The 26,944-nt window shown below is 39.5% G+C and overlaps 1 protein-coding gene across 2 annotated transcripts in view; it reads right to left on the bottom strand.

Moving 5' to 3' along the window:
* The window catches only part of Gpc6 (glypican 6), a 1,068,618-nt gene extending 1,046,790 nt beyond the window's left edge, over positions 1 to 21,828 (bottom strand). Inside the window, exon 1 of one of the 2 annotated variants that reach the window (XM_005007165.4) lies at positions 21,001 to 21,828. In XM_005007165.4, the coding sequence (XP_005007222.1) occupies positions 21,001 to 21,160 (160 nt within the window). In that variant the 5' untranslated portion in view covers positions 21,161 to 21,828. The remainder of the gene's footprint in view (positions 1 to 21,000) is intronic. The other variant, XM_003477617.5, reaches the window with a different exon arrangement.
* Positions 21,829 to 26,944: the final 5,116 nt, after the last annotated feature.

Here is a 26,944-nt window from a genome sequence, read left to right as displayed (position 1 = left end):
ATATCTGCCACTTTCAGTTCCTGTACAATAACTGCATTGAGCTCTGTCTCCTATTAAGACTCAGAAAGACCAAGATTTCTGAGCACTAGAGAGGGCATTCAGATGAAAATAACCAGAGTAATGAACAGTGCAGGACTGCATAGTTGTATAGAGGATTACTCAAAATATATGCAAATAATAAAGTATTACATGCTCTTATAAGAACATTCTAGCAATGTCTTAGTACTGGGATTTTTTTTTTTTTTTTTTTTACTTTTTACTTGGTACTGGGATTATTTTTTGTTACTTTTTACCTTTCCTAATAGCTTACAGTTATACATTTCCTAGCATTTGGAAATACTGCAATCAATAGTACATAGCTCATTAATTTTGAAAAAAATCATAATCATAAAAAAATTAATTTTCTGACTTAAGACTAAAATAATAAAACTTATCTACATAGAAATTCAGTACTTGGGTTTTAGAATCTGCCTGGCTCATCTGCCTAGCCACCTGTATCCATGAACAAATTCATTATTCTTTCTCTATCTCGATTTTCTCATCTGTAGGTCACGAATAATTATACTGATGATGAAACGATTTTGTAAGAATTATGCAAGATACTACAAAAATGTTATAATGTACATGGGACCCAGAGAAAGTTCAATAAATTTTCTATTTTATTATATACAATTCCATTTTCTAACATGGAACACATTTTTAACAATCTCACTGTATCTGTGATTTATCTTGATTCTGTTTCATCTCATTAAAGGGCAACCTTCAATGATATGGAAAGGTCAACCATTTGATACTTTTATTACAGCAAGAAAAAAGAAAAGCGATAGTCTATGTTATCTTTTTTAAAAGATCAATGGGATAGGCATTACACCTACTGTAAAAGTAATGATTTTATAATGATTTTTGAGAAGCAAATTATAGATAAAAAGTAGGAAGATTTCACTCCAAAAATTAGGGTAGAAACAATAATGTTCAATGCTCAGCTAGACCTGCTCTACATATAAACTTCACCCTTTAGAATATTAATTTACATGGTAGACAAAGATCGTAACATTGTTCTCAACAGGAAATATCTTGTACCATGTACCCTCCTGCAGTGAAAATTCTTGAGGGCGAGGAGTTCATGTGCTCAGAAAGGAAAATTTCTGTACAAATGAAAATGCCAACATAGGATGTGGACTTTAGTATATGCCCAATAATATATGGAATGTGTTTCAGACCAGAGAAAATATATGAGTTAGTCTGAGTCTGTATAAAGGTTATTTATGATGAGGTAAATGAAAGTCTAGGTCCTTGCCATCAAGGACCTAACCAATATACCCAACTGGTGTATTTGTTATATGTATATCAAATATATGCATATCATTATACATATATACACATATCCATACACATGTGCACACTGTACTTGTATCGTTATGTATTCATTTCATGTGTGTCAAATCTGAGTCAGCTACTGAAAGCTTTTCCTTTATTTAGGAGTTCATACAATAACAGGGGATCTACTCAGTTAGACTAGATATTCATATTTATATTTCATATTTGTAATAACATGTTACTGCTCCAAAAATGCTTAAATAAAATATCACATGAAATAATAGTGTGGTGGAATTATTCCTACTAAATCTACCCCTTTTTAGAGGAAAAGAAATGATGATCTCACTTGTCCAAAGGAAGGTACCTTTTAATCAGTGTCATCAGTCTCTGTTTCATTTGTTTAAAGGCAAGAGAGAAATTTCCTTTAGAGATTAGAAAACTTAATATGTCTGTCATGACTGAAACGCATTAGACCGTAACACAATTTTATTGTTATCATTTATTGTGGTGAGTAGTGAACCCACAAACATACCCTTCAGCCACAAGAAACACACTTCCTACAAATGGAACATTTTCCAGATTAGGAAGTAGGTCCTCTGTCCAAAATCCGGGGTTACAAGCATACATGGTGAATGTTTTAGATAGAATGGTACCTCTTTCTTCCAGGGATTTAGGAAACAAACACAGAACCTTCAGTGTTACAACTCTTCTATTAGGAAATATTCAGACTGCTCCAAGCATCAATGTCCACCCCACACAAAGAAATACACGCATTCAGAGTATGAATTCAAATGTGGGAAAATATACTCCAAAATATTTAATGTTGGTTTTACACAGAAATACTAATTTGTACGGATCAATTTCATGAAGAAAAACAGAATCTGGGGTAACAATGGTGTTTGCTTTACAACCATTTCTGGGATTCACTTATTTCTTCAACTATGATCTTCTACAAAGGACAGGTGTTTGTTTTGCAACTTATCTGAGTCCTGTGTGTCAGGGTAACCCTGCCCACCAGGGCATGGAGTGGGTAGACAGAACCTTCTGGAGAGCACAGCCTCGCAAGCATCTTCATGCTTCACCAGCTCTATAAATAAGACTTATTTGCACCCAACAGCTAAATCTCTATTGAGCTAAGGAGATGTATTTTACAATTTAGATTAGTGTGCTCTGCCTTCTTAGATTTTTGTTTGTTTATTTCTTTATTTGCTTTTTCAGCTGCTACTTTTAAAAGAGATTTCTTTTTTCCCCACATGGAAATGGAGGCTTTTATAGAAAGAAGAAACTTTTCTATTTGTTTTCATATGGGAATTCTCAATTTTTAAAAAGCAGTTCCAGTACTAGCTTAAAACATCTTCCTATGCAAACTGCAACAACCTAAGATTTTAAATGTTTCACAGTTGTCAATGGAATAAAAAAAAAAAAAAAAAAAAAAAAAAAAAAAAAAAAAAAACAGAAGCAAAGCAGATCATAAAGGGCACCAAAAAGGCAACCTGTTTTCACCTTTTCTTCATCTGAAACTACTTACTGCACCATCCATGTAAGAAAGTTAGTTAAAAGGATTCACAACACAAATTGTTCTTTAAGCTTCCTTTGGCCAAAAATAGCCATGCCATTAGTGTTATCTAGAATTATCAAAATATTTATATGTCTTTTTATGGAAGCATACATAGTTTAAGAGAGTAGCCTGATGTCTGTGAATCTTTAAAATACAGAGCATGCTAATTGTTTGCTAACCAATATGTGTGCATCTGAAGTAGGAGAATTAATGCCATTTAAAATTATATCTTTCACAGGGATAACTGTATATGACAAATGTGATTTTTTTCCCCTAGAGTTTCTCTAGAAATTTAATGACTTATAGGAACCAAGATACTTGGGGCTTAAGCATATTTCTTAGTAGTTTTATATAAATTCCTAAGGATAGAGGTTTATTCTTTCCACTTGAATAAAGATCAATTGACAGTTTTGCATAAGTGAAACAAAACACCACAAACTAGAGTCATCCACTGCTTAGGGAGATCCTAAGACATGACCATATGACAAGGGAAGTCCCCTTTTTACTACACAGTTGGGGTGCATGCATCTACTTATAGGAAAGAACGATTATTATTGTGTAAGAAATAAATTGCAAAGGGGCAAAAAGCACTTCCAAACCCTTAGCTCATGGTTCCTCCTCCTTCCTCTTACCTGCTCCTCCCAGTGGGTTACCTGCCCTGCCCCCTTTGCTCCCAATTCCTTTATCAGTGCACCCCTCACATCACACTGATGTGATTCATCTAGATGTCTGTCTTCAGCTCCCCTGTGTAGATCTCAAGGGCAGGGAAACTGTGAGTGCTTCTCTTTTAACCAAGCAATTAAAAATAAATTTTTACTGACCTGTGCTGACAGATATAAGAGGCCCCAAGTAGGTAACAGCTAAAAATGGAATTCACAAAATTACAAGTGGTTCCTATGTACATGCCAGCAGCACAATTTATTATTCAAAGCCTTCGCCATAAATAGATCATTCCAAAGGCAGTACAATTTGATTGCTTTATACCTAGGCCTGACTGTTTAAACTAACTCTCCTCTCTATCAATTTCTTTATCTTCCAGGAAATGTCACTGCCATTTAAAGTACTCTTTACATTTAACTTTTCTAATCTTCTCAGGTATTTGAAAACTGCTGTCAGTGATAGCTTAAATATGCCACGTTTTGGAAAAACATTTTGATAGACATGTAGCTATATGGCTGTGCTCCATTGAGAGAAATGTTAGGCTTTAATCTAAAATGAAAGCAACAAAATTCATGTTCCACACAATATACTCTGCTGGTCTATAATTTCTCAAATTGATCGCCATTGGCTTCAGTTAATATAGCTTATCGTTAGCAATCTTCCATGGGAAATATAAGGGTATCTTTCTATACCATGATTTGATTTTGACCTTACTAAAAGTTTTCTGAAATGCCTGCTAGCAAAAATAACCCAAACAAGAGCAAAATATCCAGTTTCACTTATCATTGCAATCAAAAATTTAATTATTCATTGAGTAACTACTATGGTCAAGCTCTGTGCATAAGGGAGAAATCCATGAGAGAATACCCTTAGATATCTCAGAGGCAAATTTGGCAAAACAACACATATGCCTCATTTTAGTGAATGCAAAAAATAGAAGAGTAAAACTCGATTATCAAAAAAAGAGAACAACACTACCTGAACTTGGCAAAGGAAGAAATAGAAATTAAGTGGTTTTGTATAAGTGACCTGGAAGAAAGAATTTTGAAGAGAATTTAAAAGGGAATTGTTGGTGGGTTTGAGCTTGATAGAGAAAAACAGAGAGGCCATGCCAGTACTGTCCTGAGTTTTAACAAATGATGAAGGTAGAAGAAAATTTCCATGGAAAACTTTTTTTTGCAGTTGGAAATTTCTTGAAAAGGAGTTCTTGAGTGCCATAGGAAGATGTTTGAAATTTATTTGTGAGCCAATGGAGAACAAAACAACTTGATGGTAGTTAAAAGATTCAACTTTGGACATCAGCTGTCAAAGCACGGTCCAGGAACACAGCACCAGCACCTCCAGGGAACCTGTTAGAAACACAGAATTGGGTGCTTTTCTTCAGATCTATTAATGAGAAACTCCCAGGCTGGAGCCAAACAGCACAAGTCTGAGAAAGATTTCCAGGTGATTCTGATTCACATTCCAGGTTAAGAACCACTGATTTGAAAACAGTTAAAATAGCCAACAAGTAAATGAAGGAATTCTCAACACCACTAATTGTATTAGTTGCAGTCCTGTTGCTAGGACATGATGCCCAGTATTCACAATTGAAAGGAGAGGCTTATTTTGGCTCGTGATTTCAGTTCCTGGTCCACTGGGACTAAGGCAAAACCATCATGGCAAAAGGGCTTGATGAAGAAAAGCTGCTCATTTTGAGGAGAATAAAGAGAGAGAAGGCACTCGGGACAAAAACATTTCCTTCTAGTCACACTCTAGGAGCGTTGGTCTTCCGGTCAAGCCCCACCTCCTATTAGCACATTCAGCTACTGAACTCTTGAATGGATGATTCCACTGCTAAGACCTGCAACCCCATGAGCCAACCACTTTCCAAAAGTCCAGTTCTGAATACATGAAAACTTGGGGGCACATCCTAGATCTCCATTATACTAATTAACTGGGAAATGCTAATCAAAACAACAAGATATCATTAAACCCATCAGAATTGCTATTAGCAAAAAAGAAAAAGTAACAAATGAAGAAAAATAGGAACTCACAAAGTGGAGAGGAATGTAAGTTAATACAGCTATTATAAAGAACAGTACAGAGGTTTCCAAACAAACTATAAAACTACCAAAGAATCTAGCCATCCCACTCTTGGTTTAATATCCAAGGGAAAGGAAATCAGCTTGTCAAAAAGATACCTGCATGTCCATGTTTACTGAAGGACTCTTCAGCATAGTCAAAATATGGAATCAACAAAGGTGTCCATCAACAGGTGAATGAATAAAGAAAATATTGTCCATAGACAATGGACTATTACTTAGACATAAGAAATGAAATTCAGTCATGTGTGGCAAAATAGAATGGGAGAACATCACCTCCTACTCAAATGTGAATGTCAAAAAATAAGAGGAAGAGGAGGAAGAGAAAGAAGAGGAGCAAGAAGGAAAGTAAAGTTGGTCTCAAAGTAGAAGAAAACAGACTGATGATTACCAAAAAGGTGTGGGTTGGTGGGGCAGAAGAAGACTAGAAAACAGATAGCAAAATACAGTTGGATAGAAAGAAGCATTTCCAGTATTAACACAGCACAATGGGTAAATATAGTTCACAACAGCTTGTTATGTATTTTAAAAAGAAATAGAAGAGTTAAAACCTTCCAAACACAATTATATGATGACTATATGAGGAGACAACAATGCCAATTACTTTAAGTATTACATATATTGAATCATCACACTATACTCTGTAAATATGCACACTATGTCAATTAAAAAATAAAAATAGATAAGCAAATTAAAATAATCAAAGCGATATATGAAATAGGTCACTTGGCAGACATTTACTAACACAACAGAAACTCTGAGAGAAGTTTCAGCACCATTTCCAGGTAGAAAACCAGAAAGAAGAGAATGCAAATATTTTTTTAAAGATTTTTCTCTTTGACATTTAAGAGCATTTCCAAACCACCTTTAAGGCTCTATTAGAGCTTCTCTCTCAGAAGAAAATCATAAAAAGAAACTAGAGATGACTAAGTGTACATTGGGAACTTCTGCCCACTAGGTTTTCTCTCCTCTTCTGAATAATACAAGATTTCTCACTCCCTCCGTATGTCATAGGGGAACCAGGAAAAGGAGAATTAACATGAACTTTGAGACCCCTCTCTGTCAGGCTGTACTCACAAATTATGCCATTTAATCCTTGCATAAAAGGTCACACAGAGAGCAACATTATTTCCTTTTTATATGCATAAGGAAATCAGGGTTCAAAAATATAAAAAGGATACTTTAACTAACTTGTGAGCACCAAACAAGGAACCAAATCCTTTGGTTTCTGTGGCCTCTGCCAGCCAGCCCAAAGATTCCCATATTAATAAAGAACTTCTATTATTCCCAATTACTTGATGTTTCAGAGATTTTTTTTAGAAGTGTGCAAATACTTAACTGACTCCTTTTTTTTTTTTTTTTTTCCCCTTAAATTGTGTCCTTACAGCTTCCAAGGGGCAGGAGTTTGTTCATCTGACCTCCTTAGCAAAAAAGGTCTCTAAATCTAAATCTGGCTGGATGGCTTGAGGGCTGGCTGGAAGGATGACAGGCAGCAAACCCACCACTGCTGAAGGACTCAGGGTGAAGACTGGAGGGGTACAGAAGGTCACATATGCCAAGTCCCCCACTTCCTCCTCTCTAGTTTTGCTCCGTGTGGGGAAGCCAAAGAGAAGTGGGAATTCTGTTGGGGTCTCTGCGAAGGGACTGCCTGGTGGGTTACCTGGTGCAGACCATGGGGCTGACAGCGGGGTCCAGTTCTCAGAGAGCAGGCTGGCGCAGACCTGGCCTCGCAGCTCCTACAGACAGCCTCCTGGGAAGCCAGGTCAGAGGGCTGGGCTGAGGTTGGTTCCACCACAGCAAGTGAGCAAGGCTGAGTGAGCAGCACACCTGGGACCTGAGAGGCTTCAGGGCCAGAAAGGCTAACGTGAGAGGGTAAAGGCGCTGGTCCTTCCCACGCTGAACAAAAGCACATGACAAGTAGGCTAAACTAAGACCCAGGCCTCGCCACGGGAGGAACCCAGCAACCTGTTTTCTCCTTCATAGTGGGAGAGCTGCGCCTTTGTCATTGAGACCCTCATCTGGCATTACTAGAGCCTTTACTTTCTGGCAGGCAGTATTCTAAATTTTACAAAATCTTAATTTATTTAATGTAACCACATGATAGGAAGAGAGACTCATATGATCCCTGCTCACAGAAGGAAAACTGAGGCACATATATGTTCAAAAAGGGCAGAGGAGAGAGGCCAGAACCATAGCACAGCAGTCTCCCTACGTGATGAACAGGTAGGTACCCAATTGGATCAACCAATCAGGTTCAACTTTCAACTAGATCAGACTAGTTTGTCTTGTTACCCAACAAGTGGGAGCTCCTGAGAAAATTCGGAGGGTAATCTTTAAAGAAGCAGAAGAGAGACGGAAACCAAAGGAGAAAAGGAGGAGAAGGAGGAAAGCTAATGCCTCTTCTCCTAGGGGCTACAGATTGTACATTTTCAACTTCAGGGACAGGAAAGGGCGGCAGTTTACATATTCCCTACAGGTCCTCTCCACAGCTTCCATGGCAGGCAAGTTCCCAGGACGAAGCCTCTGCAGGGCTGTTTTCCTCTCACCTCTAGCTACTGCTAGAAAGTGGAAATCCCAAGCAGAGCGTGGACCTAAGTGAAACCAAAGGACATACTATTTAATTCTTAAAATAGAAAAGCCTCCAATTCGACAAGGCTTCTCTGTTATGTTCCACTACTTTTCTTTACTCCAAAAAGTTCACAAGACTGAAATACCAACTTTATTCAAGTTTCAACTCGGCCATCAAGTTCTTTGCACAGAGAACCAATTTGGGGAAGATTTTCCAGCCGTAACCAACAGGGAATGCAGCACGTAAAACAACAGAAATGGAAACTGAGGTAGACCAGAAATAAGTCTAAAACTGAAATGCGCTCCTCTCAGAAATCCACTGTAAGTTTTAAGGTTAAAAGGATTTGAGTTAAAGCCTAGGGAGTTTTAGAAGCTTCATAGGATTCCATTAATTATTTTTTCCCTGATGCGATAGTACCCTCTGGGGCCACAGTTAATGGTGAAAATGCGCTCTTGGTGACCTCAGTTTCTCGTGGGTGGTTAATATGGGCAGACAGCCCAAGAAGGTGACGGATTTATGGCACTGATAATACTTCCTATTTATCCAAGATTTGTTTCAGTTGTTTGAATCTAACATGCCTCTGAATAGATCCTAGGATACAGTGTTAGCACAATGTCTGTAAAAAAATGATTCTTTCAGGGAAGAGGGGGAAAAAAGCACAGCGCTTTCAATGTTCAGGATCTTTTACATCTGCTGCTCAGCTGGAAACACTGTTAAAAGGCCATTAGAACCTTAAGGTAACAGACCTCCAATGCTATGAAAGCCGAGGAGCAATTTGCTGTTTGTGCTAGGAGGACCAGCCCCAGCCACTTCCTTTTCATGGGCTGAAAACAGCTCCTGTCACGAGCCGTGAAAATCAATTCCACAGTGAGCAGGCTCAAATGCCTCTGAAGGTGCTGCACCTGTGGGCCGGCAGAGCCTCCTTCCGGGCATCCAGGACAGCTGAACCCCAGAAGTGCCCAGGACTTGGGGAATCTTCAGATTGCTCACTAATGCTTAATTAAGTTAAAATCCCAATTGTCCCACTGAAGGGAGACAGCTCTCAGGAGACATGAGCAGAGACCCTGCCTTTGCTTACTGATGTTCAACCTTACTGTTTTTCATGATTATAATAATTACGAGAGGTGAATTTTCCCCCCAAAATTATACCGTTGCAAGGCCTTTGAAAATACAGAACATTTTAAAACTTTGTTTCAACTATAAGTCATAGTTGGGAAAATTAATATTTCTGAGGGATAAAAATGGTTGTGTCAAGGTTTGTACTTCATAAACCAATGGATAGAAAGATTAAACTTCATTTTAAAATGTATGACAGGTTTTCCAGTTTTGTATAGGAAATTGTTATTCCAGGAACAAAATGCAACCTTGGTTACCACATATGATTAAGATCATGCTAACCAATATCTCTCTATATAGTCAACCTTTGTTAAAATGAAAGCTTGTGTATAATCTGCTGTGTATGTTCTGGCTAAGAATAAATTGCCACTGAAATCACAGCAATCAGCTTATGTTTATGCATGTAACTTCCTATAATATTATTTACTTCTATATCAGGCAAAGCAATTGACTCCAGGTTTATTTGCTAAATTTTCTGCTAAAACCAAGATGAAAAAGTTACAATTGTTTTCTGTGAATACTTAATGTACCTAGACAGTTTTCTTAACTGGAATTTAAACATGATTTTATGTGGTACCTTTTTTTTGACTGAAAAAAAGTGAACTTGTACAATTTTTGTGCCATGTACAAAATACAGTAGATCATAGAACCTTATAATCTTAGATTAATCTTAAACAATTCTAAGAAATCTTCAATTTATTTTTGTTTAAAGAAGGGAAGATGGCAAATGAAAAATGATTATTCATAATGGCTTGCTTGTTGATAACATAAAACTTGTCATTTTGCAAGGCATTTTATATTCTATTGAAAGAGACCTTTAAAGAACCATGTGGTAATATAAGTAAAATGAATATATTCTTTATTGCAGTCATATAAATAGATTGGCCTAAGCTTTTAACATAGTGCTTGACCTCCTGATGTCCCGTATTCTCAAGTCTCTGAAAACAAACTAAGATACCACATAATCACATGAGTAGTAAAAGACAATAAAAGCCTTTCACACATTAGCACTTGATACTGTAAAAGTAATAGCAAACTGTTTTCCAAGCTCAGTGCAAATATATGGCTGGGGGACAAATTGAAATAGATCAACAGGTAGGAGTCCCCGGGAATCTTACATTTCCAGACAAGGTAATACTTTAGAATTACAAATTCCTTATTTTCCAAATAGAGCTCCTAAATGCTTTAAAAACTTTTGTGAGGAAAGCAGAAGATAGAAAGTTAATAATAAAATATTGGTTTAGTTCTTAAAGACTTTTAGTATGATTTATCAAAAAAAGTTATTAAAGAATGCTGACTTCTAAATGAATTCATTTGTATGGGTATCTCTTTAAAGCATCAGGAATGTACTTACGTAGGATAACTCCAAAGACACAATGATGGTTTGTTTAACAAGTTAGCTTCCAATAAATTAATATACTGTACTAAAAGAAACATTGGGTAAAGCTTTTGCTACTATATATATATATATATATATATATACATATATATATATATAAAATCTACATGTATGTATATGTATTAGCAGTACTCAATTTTTACAAATTAAGTATTAAAAACCCTCAACCATTAGGATTGAAGGGAAGAAGAAAAGCAAACAGGTAAAAGACATTATTTTGTTATTTATTAGGAAAATATTAAAAGATGTCTTTTAAAAATACAAAGGTGTGTACTTTTTGAAGACCTCAAAGTGTTTCTTTGCAAACAAAAGAGTTGCCTTAAATTCACTGCAACTTTAGAAAATATCTCTGTTTCCTTGAAATTCAAACAAAGAGCGGCCACTGCTGATCTCAGTTTGGGCCAGATGAGTATGTGTATGCCTGTAGATTATCTGCATCTTTAATTAAATGTGTATAAAATGAAAAGTGACCAGCTATAAATATAGTGTCCTTTTTTTTTTCTGGTTCCCAGGAATCAAGCTTAGGATCTTGTGCTTGTCCGGCAAACACTTATGCCATTGAGCTATATCCCCAGCTTTCCTGAGCTTTAGGTTCATAGGAACCTAGAGTTCAGGAAAAATTGGCTACTGTGTACCTGGGAGGCTATCATAGGAAAAATAACTCAGAGGATGTGGAGGGAAGAAATTCTACAGACTGGAATACCTAAAAAGTACAAACATAAGTCATGTATACCCACAGAAAGCATGCAAAATTATCAAAGAAAGAAACTTTAAACACTGTTGCTCCTTTCCCCTTTAAAGTAACATGGAGGGTCCCTTCTTCTCATGAAGAGTGGTATCAGCAGCAGAATGAGCCCCTTGGGTTCACTGTAACCCATACAGTTAGTATGGCTCTCTTCCCTGACCTCCCTAGGGGACAAGGTAAATGGTTGAAAGAAACCTCAAAAGGGATCCGTGGAAAACCGGTTTTGGGTGGAGTTTCTTATTCAAGATCAAGGTAGAAATCATTGAAAAAGCATTACCCAAGATTTCAGTCTACCACCACAAAAACATGCACATAAATCCACTCAAAGTGAAACTCAGGGTGTAGGTAGTAGAGACTGGTCTACCAGCATTAGTCCAGTGCCTGGATGAACAGCATTAGCATTACCAGGGAACTTTTGAGAAATGCAACCTCTTGGCACAGCCTAGAACTACTGAATTAGAAACTGGCAGGTAAGGTGAGGCCACTTGAGTTTAGCCAGCCCCTTAGTGATTTCCATGTATGATGTGCATGAAGCTCTCCCTGATCCAGATCACTGATTCTCAATTATAGAAACACCAGAATTACTTAGAGAATCATAAAGGAAAAAAAGAAGGAAAGAATGGAAGGAAAATAAAAGGAAAGAAATGCAAGGAGGGGAGGAAAGACGGAGGGAAGAGTGGAAGAGGAAAGGAAAGGCTTGTTTTCCCATCCCATACCAATCAAATAGGCATATTTGAATATGGAGCTCAAGTATTTTTTTAAATGCCCCCTACAATTACAAGTCTACTGCCTGGAACAGTGCTGGCTTTTTCTAACTTGCAAGAGCTAATTACTAAATTTTTAGAAATTTTGTAAACTGGTTATTAATTGCTGGCAGCTTAAACTAGTCATGGTGGGAATGTTTATACAACAAAAATTGGCAAATGTTACAAATCAGGGAACCCTTCCTCTCTTCCTAGGCCAACTGGTAAACATTCATCAGTCTACCACTGGCTAGGGTTGAGATATACTGGACTCAAGAGATAATGCCATTATCTAATTAATTAATTCTGACAGTCTGGGAAGTTCTTCTCAAATTTCCCCATCCCAGCCCAGTTCTTTGAGACTGTTAAGATTATGAAGATTAATCATCTAATTCAGTGGGCATTACTTCCTGTGGGACAGCATATAACTAACTAGTCAAGCTGCAGGCTCCTGACCCCTTTTGCTTCCCTTCCAACCATGAGCAAAGGAAGCAATTCTGAAATGAGAAGGCTGAATGCATCTGCTGAAGGATTCTTATGGTAGTCTCACACAAAGAAGGGAGAAGCAGTCTCTTGCTCTATTTGAAGCCTTTGGTGTTAATGCCAGGTACTGTGGCAGCCGTCTTGTGTCCATACTCAAGTGATCAAGTAGAACAAGGAGTGATGGGCAGAAAGAGAGGCAGCGCCTGGCACCCTGAGGATATTAAACTTACTGCTTTCTCACTTCTAGATCTACCCCACACTGGGATTCTTGCTATGTGAAGTAATGACTTTACAAGGAACTGAGTCAGGATTTTCTGTGACCAGCCACCATATGTACCTTCCCTGATGGATTATTTCAGGCAAGGGTTTTAACAGTCTCTAAATGCTTTTACTGGAACTTCTACATATCACAGTCAACTTTTTAAGCGTTGAAAATTAGCTGAAATTTATCATTAAGTTTTTTCTTGACCTTATTTGCCCTGTCTTCTTTCTTCAGTCTCCTGCTCCTCTGGCCCTCAGCATTTCCTGCTCAAGTATCTGAAGGAGCCTCCTAGCTGTCCGCCTTTCCTCCCTCTGGGCCTCTAATGATCTCCTCTCCAATTCATCCTGTTTATAGCGCTGGGCCAATCTAAAACAATACTTTCATCATGGACTGGACTGCCAAGAACTCGGGGTAATGAGCTAATTCCACCATAGAAGGCCCAGCATGTCTAAGACACTCCAAAAATCCGACCCCACCCTAGCTAGTCAATATTATTTTTCACAAGTTCTTGATTAATCCCTCCCTCCACAGCCCTCCACAGACCCTTTTACACTCACATGTTAACTCCACCCTAATGCCGCCTTCTTGCGTAGTCCTTTGCCAAATGCTAGGCCTCCTTTGAGGGTCTGAATAAATTTTGCTGCTTCCTTTCTACAAGGTCAAAGCAACTGCTGCACTCTTTGATTCTTGTCATTATAATTAGTAATGATATTTGGCACTGAAGCCAGTGATAGAACATAATTAATTATCTATCTGGATCAAAAATGTTAGATTTTCTTATACTGCGACAGCTCAAATAATTATGATTTAAATTTCATAGTGGGCATAGGTGATTACATGTGTTTTGATAATTCTATGCTTTCTAAGAGTTAATAATTCATCTGACCCTGTTTGAGAATTACTTTCTCTCAGCTATGGATATTAACAACCCTCCGCTGGCTTAATGATACTGAGTTTCATCTCCACTAAAAAGCACACATAAACTATGCCAAAGTATTTATATTGCCTTGGTAATTAAATTAAATGTTTCTGGGACACCTCTCTCTCTCTCTCTCTCTCTCTCTCTCTCTCTCTCTCTCTCACACACACACACACACACACACGCACACACGCACACACACACACAGCTCCTATTCATTGCTAAATAAATAATTTAACTGATTAATGGTCTTTTGGTGTTGTGCACTGTACTTAATGTTTCTTCTGCTTTGTTTCCATTCTCAAGTCGGTTTTTCACTTAAGGCTCACATTTTTCTCCTGTTCCTATATCTGTTTTTGTTCTTCTCCAATACTTTCTCTCCAAATTAACACTGCAAAGCCATCTTCAATCCTGAATGGAACACTTTTTTTTGAACATAATACTTTTTGATATTCAGACCAAGCCCAAAGTTACTGTGGTGAGTTCAAGGACGGTCAAGAAAGAACCATGACCTCCAGGTGGTGGCAGCATGCAGCTGGCTTGCCTTGGGGGGCACTTAGACAGGTGGCAGGTAAGGGAAAGACCCTCCACGCATGAGCCCTTCAAGACCTGACTGAGGGGCCACCATTTATAAGGTCAGGATGTCAAGAGAACTAAGGGAGTTGAAAAGCAGGGAAAGGGCATGCATGATGCCTCTAGATTATGCCACTTAGCAATGCGGTGGAGAGTTTGGGACAAAACTGCAAAGGACAGCAGCAGAATCCCAGGATGTATCCTGTACAGAGGACTAGTAGGACATTTCTGCTGGATACATGACACAGGCAGGCAGGTCAAACACTGGGGGTTTTGTGCTACATTTAAAACAAATGGACATGTAAAAAGCTTACATTTTCATTGTTGGGATTTTGTGTTAAATATCTAGGTTTACAGTGAAAAAAGTAGTTAAGATAGGAAGGACAAGCAGGAACTATCTTTGGACCACTGATGTGGGTCCCTCACTTGGCCCTTAGATTCTGCTTCTCCAACCTTTCTTTCTTATAACCCACTGGGGTTCCTACCCATTTCTACAACTGTTTTCTGTGATCGCATCACACAGACACAAGTGTATTTTCCACTGTCCCCTTTCCTTACTGATGGCTTCTCAGGGCCCGGATCCAATTGCTTTTCCTCAAGGAAGCATTTCTAACACTCTGGTTAGATCCAATGTTCCTATAAAATGCTCCTAATGGCAAGGACTATGGACTTCTTTGGCTGTAATTACATAATTTTGAGTGATGTCCTGAATTTTTGTTTCTCTGCTGTGATCAAAACTCCCTGAAACTCTGGACTGTGAAAGTGAGATAATAACTTGCACACAGTAGGTACTTTATGATAAAAATAATGTTGATCAAAAAAAATGCCTAAAGGTAGAATAGCTTATTAAAATAATTAATAATCTAGATCATGTATAAACATAAAATCAAGTTTTTATTTTGCTTTCTTACCCTTGTATCAGTACAAAATTTATTTTTCATCCAAAATCATTAAAAATGCTTAGATATTTTTATCCAGGACTATTAGTATTTAGAAATCTATATCCACAGTAAACATTATAAAGCCCTTTTATTTATAAATATGCTAGCCCAGGGACTCAATAACATTATCAAATATCACCAGCATGCAAATAACTGATAACTGAATAATACTGGAGACACCTATGAAACTATTTAAGTTGAGCTATATTATCACTAAAAAAATCTAACAGCAGAAACTGATACACAAAAGGACATGAGAACCACGTTTTCAAAATTATTGAATAACTGTTTATACTGGCAATAAAACTAAATCACCTTACTTGCCATACTAGAAGTCTTTAGAAAGATGTAAATTCAAGAGGGAAAAAACAGTCTCATAATGTTAGTTTTGTAAGTTTGGATATGATGTAAGTAAAGATTAAGCAGTTAAAATCATTTTACAACAATAACTTTACTACAATATTTAATTTCAAACTCATTTTTTCACAAATCTAGTGACTAAAGATAGGTCACTTTGGCCTAAAGCACTTAATAACGTTGTTTTATAAGTACTCATAAATGTAATCCATAATTTTAAAGGAAAACCAGTTACTTTCTTATATAAAAGCTGATACAATCTTTATACCCCAATATTTTATGGGTTTAATACTGTAGATTTTTAATCAGTCATGATAGTGGCCTGCATTTATGCTCACAAGCTATTAAGGTACAATTCAATTAAAAATTTGAGTTTTATGCTAAAAAGTATATCAATCAGCTTCAATGAACTCCTGTTCCCAGTGATGACATATTACCCTCTAATTAAGTCAGCTAAGATAGCTGTGTTTGTATCACTAGGACATTTATCTCAAAATACAGAATTAAAAAGTGGTACTTCTTATACTCTGGATTGTACGTTCTCTGATATGTGGAATTAATGTAATTCTTTCAAAAACCAAGTATCTTGTCAAATCAAAAAAGAAATTTTATTGAAGTTCGCCTAATTTGTTAATAATTCACACTGTTATCTGAAGGATTTTAAGGACATCAGCTAACCAAAGGGCAAAGAAATCAGAAATCTTTGAAGTAGGTAGATGAATGGAACTTAAACAATTTATCCCAAACTAAGATATTAATATGGCTACAAAAGAGTCAGATAACTAAAGCTTGTTTTTGCGTTAATTTTTGTTTTGTTTTGTTTTGTTTTGGTACCGGGGATCTAACTCAGGACCTTGTATTTGCCAGGCAGGTGCTTATGCCGCTCAGCACCTTTTGTGTTAATATTGAATAACTTGGTTTTCTGGGGGAGCAGAGAGGACAGAATTCCAAAAAAACCAAATACCTGTCAAACAAGTGAGAGATCTATTTGAATGCAATACAGTTATCTATCTATCTCCCTATATGAATCTAATAAAGGATGAAAATTGCCATTACATAAAAAGAATATACATGAATTTCCTCTTTATTATAGACATTAAGATTAATAGCTAATAAACTGACATCAAAGAGTTGGGGAAGACTTTAAAGCTTTCTTGATATCCAGCTGTAACCTAACTCTCAAAAGAGCTAAGACAGAACGTGAAGTCAAGTAAATGGCGAACAAGGGTTGGTTGTAAATTTTGTCCTTATCAGTGGAAATAAACTTCTTTCTCCTTCCATCCCATGGATAATTTCCTATGATAAGCTCTGGTTGACTCACACAATATTCCAAGTTCTCTAGCATATCCAAAAAAACAACATGTGTACTTTAGTTTCTGTGTTTTATATAACCCAATTTATACAATAAATTGATAGGAAAGCATGTAAATACATAGTCAATGTAGAGCTGGTAGTATGACCAATGCCTGAGAACATAAAATTTAAACTCAAAGTGAACCCAAGTAAACAGAAAAGTATTCAGAACATGAATAACTGTGAGAAAACACACACAGAGATAAAGTGAATAACAATGTCAAGCTATACATATACATTGGGGGCAGAATAGATTTTTTTGAACCCAATCATTCAACAAATGCTAGATGGTTAACAATGTAAAGTACTAGGCCAGTCAGCATGCTTTGGTTTCAATTCCAGCCTCATTAACTGTTAACTGAATGATGCTTTTTAGTAATTACTTAAGACTGTTGTTTTTTTATATCTATAAAATAGGTTAATGTTCCAAGTTAATAGGTTAATGTTCTAATATTCTAAGTTACTAGAAAACTCAACAAGGTGACATTTTCAAGATAGTATTTATAATTAATGGGCACCTCACCTTTTATTTAAGATAGAACAAGTTACGGCAGATAAATAGTGGAAAAGTGACTTTATAAGCCAGTAATTCACAATCAAATACAAAGCACTATAAATAATGATCCCAGCGAGGCTTAGGGCATAAAACGGTGGCAGGGTAAGCCTAGGATCACATTTTCTGAGCAGGTGCTCTTTTACCTGCAGGGTTATATGAGAAGTGTAGAGTCACAAAGATTGGAAAATGAATAAAACAGTATTACTGATGCCTGAGGAAACACTGGAATGTCTCATACCGACCAGTGGTCAAAATTACTCTCCTAACCACAAACCCCGATGATCTACTGTTCAATATCCCCTCAGAAGACAGAACAGAAGAAAATAAGTAACCACAATGGGAAGGGTTTTGCTAGCTCTCTGGAAACTTTTGTATGCCACAAGAATTCCCAAATATTAAAACGGATCGCTGAGAGGGGCTCATGGGTCTACTCCTCCGGAGGTCTTCAAACCAGGATAGATAGAGCCTGCCTGACCTGCATGCCATGAGAGTTTAAAACAGGGCTTTGTGAAGATTGATGGTGAAAACTTCCTCTTCCCAAGTGCTCTCCGCCAGTAGAACTTCATATATTACCTATCACAGCTCCTCATCTGATGGTCTGAAGAACCCTTCTCTCTCCCGGAATAGAAAAGGGCAACAGTATTTCACAATCGTGAGTTCTGAGTAAAACTTTAATAATGTCATGATGAAACATAATGTCCTTATTACCTCTCAATTATCTCACTAAGCAAGCTACCTGCAAACATCTTTCAACCAGATACAGTTCTCCTGAGTCTGAAGTCTGAGCAGGAGATTAAAATTGAGCTCTTCTGACAGAGCAAGCAGCACCTGTCATTCCTCAAGTGAACCACTGGATGTCTAAACAAGGCAGAGGGTGAAGAAGCCTTTCAGAAAAGGAAAACCACCACAAAACTCTTACCTATACTAGATTATTAAATATAAATATTATCAAGAATTAGAATTGTGTTTATCCAACACAGGACATGTTCCCTAAGTTATCATTCCAACAGCAATACTAGTAAATCCAAATGACTTTATCATTTAGCATTTACGTTCAGGGAGAAAAAGTGCACCTTTTAAAAAACAAGTGTTTTTTTTTTAATCATTTTCCTATCAAATATACCCGTGACCCTCATAGTGGAGTTGGTTCTGGATTATGTCCACCAAAATCAAAGGATAACAGGCTTTAAGGCAAAGTTGTCAGTGTGTGCTCATCCTGTAAAACAGAGTCTATATATTTTAGAAATTCATAGCTAATTAGCAGAACTGTAATTGTGAAGAAGAAGAAGAAGAAGAAGAAGAAGAAGAAGAAGAAGAAGAACAACAACAACAACAACAACAACAACAACAACAACAACCACAACACAGGAGACAAAAATAAACCCTAAGAAAAGCCTTCTGCAGTTAAAATGCTCCTCTGGAGGGTCTCCACACACCACTTGAAGTGTTCTCAGGCCAAGTCTTGGTAACTGCAGAAACTGTTGAGTCAAAATCTTCATGCTGATATTAAGATATGCATGCTGCTAAGCACAGACACTACCTCAGGACTCCTGGCCCTAAGTCTCATTACCCACTAAGGAATAACAAAGCAATTCAAAAACACTTAACTTTGAGATCTCTTATCTGACATCATGTTGGGAAATAGCTATATGTTTTAAAGACAGGGTTTGAAAAAACCCAGATTAGAGAAGAAAAAGTTTCTGGAAGTGTTCCACACTACAAACCTTTTGTAAGTTGAGTTCCCTGAGATTTACTGTGGGAAAAAAAAAAAAAATGGAAGAAGAAGAATCTGATCCTTATCAATTAATTAAAAAGAATGAAATAACAGTAGACAAAGGAGTAGGAGAGCTAAAAAACTTAAGGAGAAGTAGGGGCAGTTGATTAAATTGAAGAGTTCTGGAAAAGGGACACGAGGTGACAGGGATAGAAAAGTACTCTTATAATTCACCACAGGTTCCCCTTTAACTCGGAGGGAACATCTGGCTTTGAGCTGAAAAAGGCTCCCTCTACATACAGCGCTGCTCTGGTTCTGTGATTCGCATCCCTCCCCTTTCGTCGTTCTGGGCAATATGCAAATTTACATAAAAGTATTCACTTCAGTGAATAAAGACCCTCATTCCTAGAGCTTGTAGATCAATCAGAATAAAGCAGCCGTTCACAGCGTAAGAAAACTGTTGCCCAAAGGTATCTGCAAAGGCTTCCCACCCATCCACCAGTTCTTTTGCAAAACGCAGACTGGTGGAAATCCAGCTTTTCGCCTCTGCGATCTGAGGTCACAGAGGACTCTCGGCTTGAGCATCCCGCACCCTCACGGCATCTCCGAGCTTCTCTTGGCCTCTCTCCGTTCAATTCTCTCGCAGCCAAAGGATTATCTCGCCCCGACACGTTTCATTCACAGAGCCCGAGAGAAGCACAAATTCGGTTGGAGCTAAGAGCCGGAAAACGCGCACCCAGGCTGCTGCGCGAGTTGTTGGAGAGTCCGTGTTACTGCACACTCTGGCGCCCAGATGAGAGTGGGGGCTGCCGCGCTCCCCTTGGAGCACTTGCGGGGTCCGCGGACCCGATCCCCCTTGCAGCCAACGCTGGAGTTGGCTCCGCTTCCAAAGGACCGGTGGGCTTGTGGGCGGCGAGGCAGCTCCGGACCGGCACCGCGCCGGCAGTGGCTTGTCTCCCCAACGCGAGTTACCAGCGATGGGGGACGCACTGAGGAGCTGTAGCGGGAAAGCCCGCCTCGAAGCTGAAACAGGCACCCCTTGAAGTCCCCAACCAGCCCCGAGATGCAGACACGGGAGAGTGGGGCGCCCCGGCGGGTGCCTCCCCTCCCCACGCCGGTTCTGTCCAACCCCAGGCGGGTGCCTGGCGCGCAGCCTCCAGGAAGGACCGGAGAGTGCGGAGCTGGGCTGGGGGAGCCCGGGGTGTCGCTCCACCGCCCCCGCCGGCGCGAAGGCGGGAGCACAGAAGGCGCCACTCAGATTGTGGCGCTGGGTAAACTGCGGTCGCAGTTCTCCAAGTTTGCCCGAGCGGGCGGCGCAGGCTGGGCGCCCCTCGGGGCGATTGGCCTCCGACCCGAGGGTCCCGGCTCCCTCGGTCCACCAGAGGCGGCAGGGGCGCGGGCAGAAGGAGGCGGGAGGGCGCAAGGGTGCTCCCGCGTGTCACACAATGAGGAAGCCGGGACCTATACCTTCCCCGGAGCCCGGGCAGCCTCGGGAGCATCCACCACCCAGCGCAGAGACCATCCCCCCACCCCTCACGCGCCTCCCAGCCCCGAGAGAAAGTGAACACCAACTCCGCAACCGGGCGCCCAGCAGCCTGTGGGACGGGCGGCTGCCGAGGTCTGCAGCCTGCCCCGGCCGCGCCAAGCTTACCTGCGATCTCCTGGTAGGGGATGTCGGCCAGGCTGAATCCCTTGGCACCGTACGCCTGGCGGACCTCGCCGCAGCTCCGAGCCTTCACATCCGCCCCGGCCGGTAGGGACAGCAGCAGCCCCGAAAGGGGAAGAATCACAGCCCGGATCCAGGCAGTCATGGTGCAACATGCAAATCCAGCGCGGCAAACCCCAGGGCCCGTGCGCTCTTCACCTTGCGCCTGCAGCCGAAAGCCCGCCAGAGCCGGCGACGCGCTCCTCGCGCTGCCCGGCGTCACCCCCTTCCGCCAGCAGAGAGGACGAGCAGCGCAGCCCTCTGGACTGCGCTCAGCAAACTTTTATAAGCCAGATGGAGGATGGCAAGCCAACCAGGGCTGGCTAGGAAGGCAGCGCCTTGCTCCGCTAGCCCCTCAGATCGAAGATGGTGCAATAGGGAGGAAAAGAAATGTTTTTGTTTTTTTTTTTAAAGCCACCGCGGGGAGGGATGGGGATCTGAGCTGCAAGCAGAGTTCCAAGCCTAGCGCGGAATCCTGGAGCGCGGCGAGCCCGGCCGGCCCCAACGTGCAGCCGCGAAGGTGGCAGCGCGCGGCTCGGGGAGGGAGGCGGACCGGCGGGCGCGCGTGTGCGCACGGGTGGATGTCGCTGTGAGCGCCGGGCTCGCGGGGCTGTGTGCGCGCGGAGGTGTGTGTCGGGGATGTACGGGATCCGGGGGAAACCTCAGCTCCGCACAGACTGAGGGAGCTGTGAGTCCTTCCGAAATAGGAAGAGAGAAATCCTGGAGACTGACACGGAAGGCGAGGGAAGGAGAAAGGAGGGGAGAGGGAGAAACGTGCTCCGCCGAGCTCAGCCGAAATTCAGGGGCCGAGCGGAAGGCAAAACCTGGCCTGGATCGCGCTCCACCAGTAGGAGGGGGAAAAAATTAAAAAGGAAACGTTCCGGTTTTCTCATTGACTTCACAGCTTTCTTACTGATCGGAATGCTGTCTTGCAAAATATGTGTAAGTCACTTACTGTTGTGATGAAACTGTATTTTTCTGGCGATAGAGGACATCGCAATTCCAATTGTTGCTTCCGTCCTAGTGAAACACAAAGCCAGGATAGAAATAAAAACGCAAAGGACTCCTGAGTAGCAGAGCTCAGCGTTACTACCACTAATTAGTTTGCTGACCACTGTATGGCTTTACTTGGGTTTGTTTTTTAAAGACTGGTAGTTTAAACACGCACTGGAGACCATTGGTCCTTTATATTTAACTCAACAAATTGCCTTTTTTCATTTCAAATATGAAATCGTCTTGGATCAGAAATCACTATACTTAGGTCTGTAGTGTGTGGAGGAACAGGGCACCAGAGTAGAACGAGAACACTGACGCAATGAAAAAGCAGAGAACTGGGTGCCGTGCGGGAAGGCAGACGCTGGGGAGGGGACCGGGTCTTGCTTCTCTCCAAATGTTCCTCACATCCTGCGCTTCGCATTAGCTTCCAAGTTAGCTCAGTTCTCAAGAGAGAAATCGATACACTTTCTTCGTGTCTTCCCTTTACACTGAAGTTCTGTGAAATGGGATAAAAGTGAAGATCTCAAGTTAGAATAATTTCCAAGGATTTTCTTATGCTAATAAGCAAACTGTCAACTGAAGTGTACCAGTCAACTAGGTTTTAAAGCCTAGAGCTCCAGGCCCTACTAAGGCAGTTTAAGTGAACACAACCCACAGAAGGGAGGGGGAGACAGAGAGACAGAGAAACAGACAGGGAGACAGAGAGAGAGAGACAGAGACAGAATGAGTATGTTTATTCACTTGTTTGGCCATATATGTATTAAGATAGCACTTTATTTAGAAATTATGTTAGGTCAATACCTAGTTTCCTGGAATTCACCTATACAGCTACACAAATATGTCATCCTGGTGATACAGTTAATGGTCAGAATGACTCATGAAATTTAAGTTATTCTATTTGTCAGTGCCATGCAAGGCATCTTCATCATTGTCACAACACAGTAACTACATGTTGGTCTCTTTAATAAGCACTGCTCCAAACCCATTACACAGACTTTCAAGTTTAAACTCAAGATAATACAACTTTTTAAAATGGCTTTAAAAACAGGTAATTTACGAGGTGTTTTTTTCTGTTTCAAATTCCATAGCAAAAACACATACACACACAAAAATCCATATTTCAGCATAATGTTTGCCTTCATACTATGGATGCTAAGTAGCTGGCCTTACTTAAATAATAGCGTTTTTTTTTTTTTTTTTTTTTTTTTTTTTTTTTTTTTTTTTAAATGCTAGAAACCAAGATAACAAAATATACCCCAAGAGCCTTTGTGGGAAAAGGTTTAAGCTGGTTGGAGCAAGAAAAAAGTCATTAAGTCTGAAACATCTGATAACATGACCTCCTCCTATAAACTCAGGTTTCTATCACAGCCAGGTGGCTGGCACTACGCACTCCAGAGAAAAGGGGCAAATACACACAGAGCCAATCCTATTATCTCATACTAGGGCATTATAATTTAATAGGACTTAGTGTGTACTGCAGATAATTCCACTTAAAAGCATTTAAGGGCCTGGAGATGGAGCTCAGTGCTACTTGCTTGCCCAGCAGGGATGGGGCATTTGGTTCTAGCCTTGGAACCACAAAAGAAAAAAAAAAAAAAAAAAAAAAAAAAAAAAAAGAAAGAAAGAAAGCAAAGATATTTCAGATGAAGGAATCATGTGTAAAATATGGTATATGTCATTTAACATTATCTTAAGAGCCACTAATTGAAAAAAATCCACTAATTGTTAAGTACTTAATGAGCATACATATTCAAAGCAGCTGTATGGGATTAGGCTACTGTGCCTACACATAACTCCTTTTTTTTTTTTTTTTTATTTAAGAGGAAAAAGAGAAAAACACAAAACAAACCAAAGCGGCGTAAGGGTACACGCAATACAGAACTACAAAACAAAACAAAACAAAACCAAAAACCATAACAGTAAGAAATTACCTGCTAGTAGATTACACACTATTTTCTTGAAAATAGTTCCTCAAATCACAGTATCAAAGAACACAAGGTGGACATTCAAACAGGGAGACTGCAAACAGCTGTGTTCAATGTTCCAAAAACATTGATAAAGTCAGCTATTTAACACCCCCAAACACACTTGCTGTTATATCCGTTAGAGCTCCGTTTCTTTTTTTTTTTCCCTCTCTTTTTTACAGCAAAATTTACACATCTTGGATTTTATTACTCCTTAGTGCTTATTACTTTCTTTGGGGGGGGGAAGAATACAGTCAAATATGGCAAAACAAAGCTGTCAGTCAATACCAAGGATAGACGTAGCACATGGTGTAGAACAGAGTACAAGTTTATCAACAATGGTTATCAACGTTGTCCCTTGTTTCCTTAAAAAGAATTGTCTATCTTATTAGATATTATAAAGTTGGACAAAACAGTAGAGAACAAGACCAATAAAACTTAGGCATTGTAAACATTACAGGACTTCCAAAGAAGACAATAGTCAAACCAGAATGGGTATCTTAGTGAATCTTATTGTCTTCAAAGTAGTTGCCTATGTCTTCAAACTTGATACTATCATATAGAATGGAACAGAGTCTAATCAGTCAAAACAAGATCGGCCTACACATAACTCCTACCAAACTTCCTATGCTCCTTAAAGGCTCTTACAATTTTCCGCAAAACTAGTACATGAGTTACTGCTTTAAGTATTCATAGAGTAGAATGATTCTCACTGGAGAATCAAAACAGGTTAAGGTAGGTTTGTGAACTTTAGGCCAAAGTATTAGGTAACCTGCTTGACCTATTTGTTGGGTAGTGCAGCACTGTTTGAACACTGGAGCTAATGGCAAAAGCAGAAAGCTACACAAGGTACTGGAATAAGCATGGAGTATAGAGGTTCAAAGAACAGGACCAACTTACAGGGAGCAGTGAGATCTGATTTCCATAGGAAGGTCCTTGAAGGGTTTGTGCACCAGCAGTCATGTTTAGATTGAGCTATGCACAGCAGGATAAAAGTCAGAGAGCTGAAGGACACCACAGTAGAGGAAGCAAATAGAAGCAAAAGAAAGGCAAGTAGGAGACACATGATAAAGATCTTTGGTGAGTGAGACTTAACATAGGAGGATGGAAAGTAGACAACATATAAGGGTAAACGGAAAGGAAAGGATGAGCATGATAAACTATTCAGTTCAATCCCAAGAAAATAAGAATATACTTCAGATTTGTGTCTCTTGGGGAAATGTGGCAAATATACTAGGTAAGTCCTGTTTACATGGTGGTTTTACATCCCCGACTTTCAGGCATAAGATGAAGGTAACCTCAGAGTTTTCAAGATGCAGAGAGAAAAAGGCATAGCCTTGAGCACCCATCATTGTCAGTGACCCAGCCCCTGTCAATCATGTTCCAAGCCATTCCCATTTCTTCCTTAATCCCCTAAATCTGACTGTGTTTGGGGACACTGCACCCACTACCCCAGAATGAAGCTTAACAGGTTTAAGGCTGTGTTGTCCATCCTTGGCCTTTTCCATTAATTTGTGATTAATGTGATTTGACAAGATTCCTGAGAAACATTTTCTCCATGATTAAAAAAGCAGAAGGCTCTCTTTGCCTGAGGCTCAAACCTTCTTAAAGCTAGATGGCCATCTTTCCAATGGGAAAGGAGACACTGCTAACAGAGAGACAATGGCAGGGGAAGGCAAGCAGGCACCTAGACCCTTGGTTTTTTGTCTGAGTTACCAAACCAGGCCTGCACTTCTTATTGAACCACCGATAGATATCCCATAGTTTATACAACTCTCACTTGGTTATTCTGTTATTTACAAATGTAAACCATCTGAGGATGTACACCAGACTAAGGGATCAACAAGAGAAACTAAAAGCAAGAGACAGATTAGTTGCAACTCTAAGAAAAGAATAAAAACTGGGGACCATTGTGGAATTCAATTTAGAAGACTTTCAAACACATACACACACACAGAGAGAGACACACACAATGCAGTGAACATTAAAGACAAAGAAGACAGAGAAAATAATTCTTGGACAATGATAAATTTGGAGAGATACTAGAAACTTGGCGAGAAACAGTTTGATAGCATAACTGAGTGAGTGCCAAACCCCGTGGAATTGTGTGTGAAATGGGTAGAGAGGACTTGGAAGCAGCAGGTTGGTCGGACTGCAGTGTGTTAACTAAGCAGAAGGGCGGATGGGCAGACAAGCGTGTTTCCACCGAAGGCTCTAAGACTTCAAGGACATCTTAGGAGATAGGAAAAGAGCTTCAAATTCAATATGCTCTCACTTTTTGGGTTAAGTTTAGATTTTTATTCTTTCGTATCTGTATTTTCCACTTTATCTAAGGGAAATATCAGGGGGTTTTAATCATGAGAAAAAAATTGTTTTGAAAGGTATGTCATCCTTTCAACGGAATGTAAATACAAAACTGTGTCACAGTTTCACAAGCAAAATGTTCTTATTATTATCTCATGTATGTAAAACAAATGGCTGTTGAGATTTTTCTGAACAAAGTAACAACCTTCAGACATGAGATTCTTTGTTAATTTTTAAAAGCCTTGAGTTATAATAAAAAGAAAAAAGGACAATTACAGGATTTACTAGTTTTTTTTATTCCTTTGTGCTAACTCGTGAGTGAGACACTGGATGAATTTTAGTATTTTCTTTATGTATTTTTAGATCAAATAGGATAAATAAGTTCAAATGAAATTTTACGAAAACAAGAGAATGGACTTCAAGTGTCTATTTCATATCTCAGCTTGGCACAAATCAAAATTGCTTAGTTAACTTGACTCTTGAAAAGCAGAGCCTGTAATGAAAAAGCTGTCAAAAATTTAATGACAGTATCTCTGCCAGGGAGCCTGGATAATGGGAAGGTTGCTGAGTTACAGAGAAAGAAAAGGTAAACTCTGGTGAATAATGACCAGAAATGATGAAAATAA

Source organism: Cavia porcellus, unplaced genomic scaffold (assembly GCF_034190915.1).
Source record: "Cavia porcellus strain 051 isolate PalLab524CR breed Dunkin Hartley unplaced genomic scaffold, mCavPor4.1 scaffold_4, whole genome shotgun sequence".
NCBI classification, from domain to species: Eukaryota; Metazoa; Chordata; class Mammalia; order Rodentia; family Caviidae; genus Cavia; species Cavia porcellus.
The sequence above is the reverse complement of the archived record's forward strand: the minus strand, read 5'-3'. Positions and strand labels throughout refer to the sequence as shown.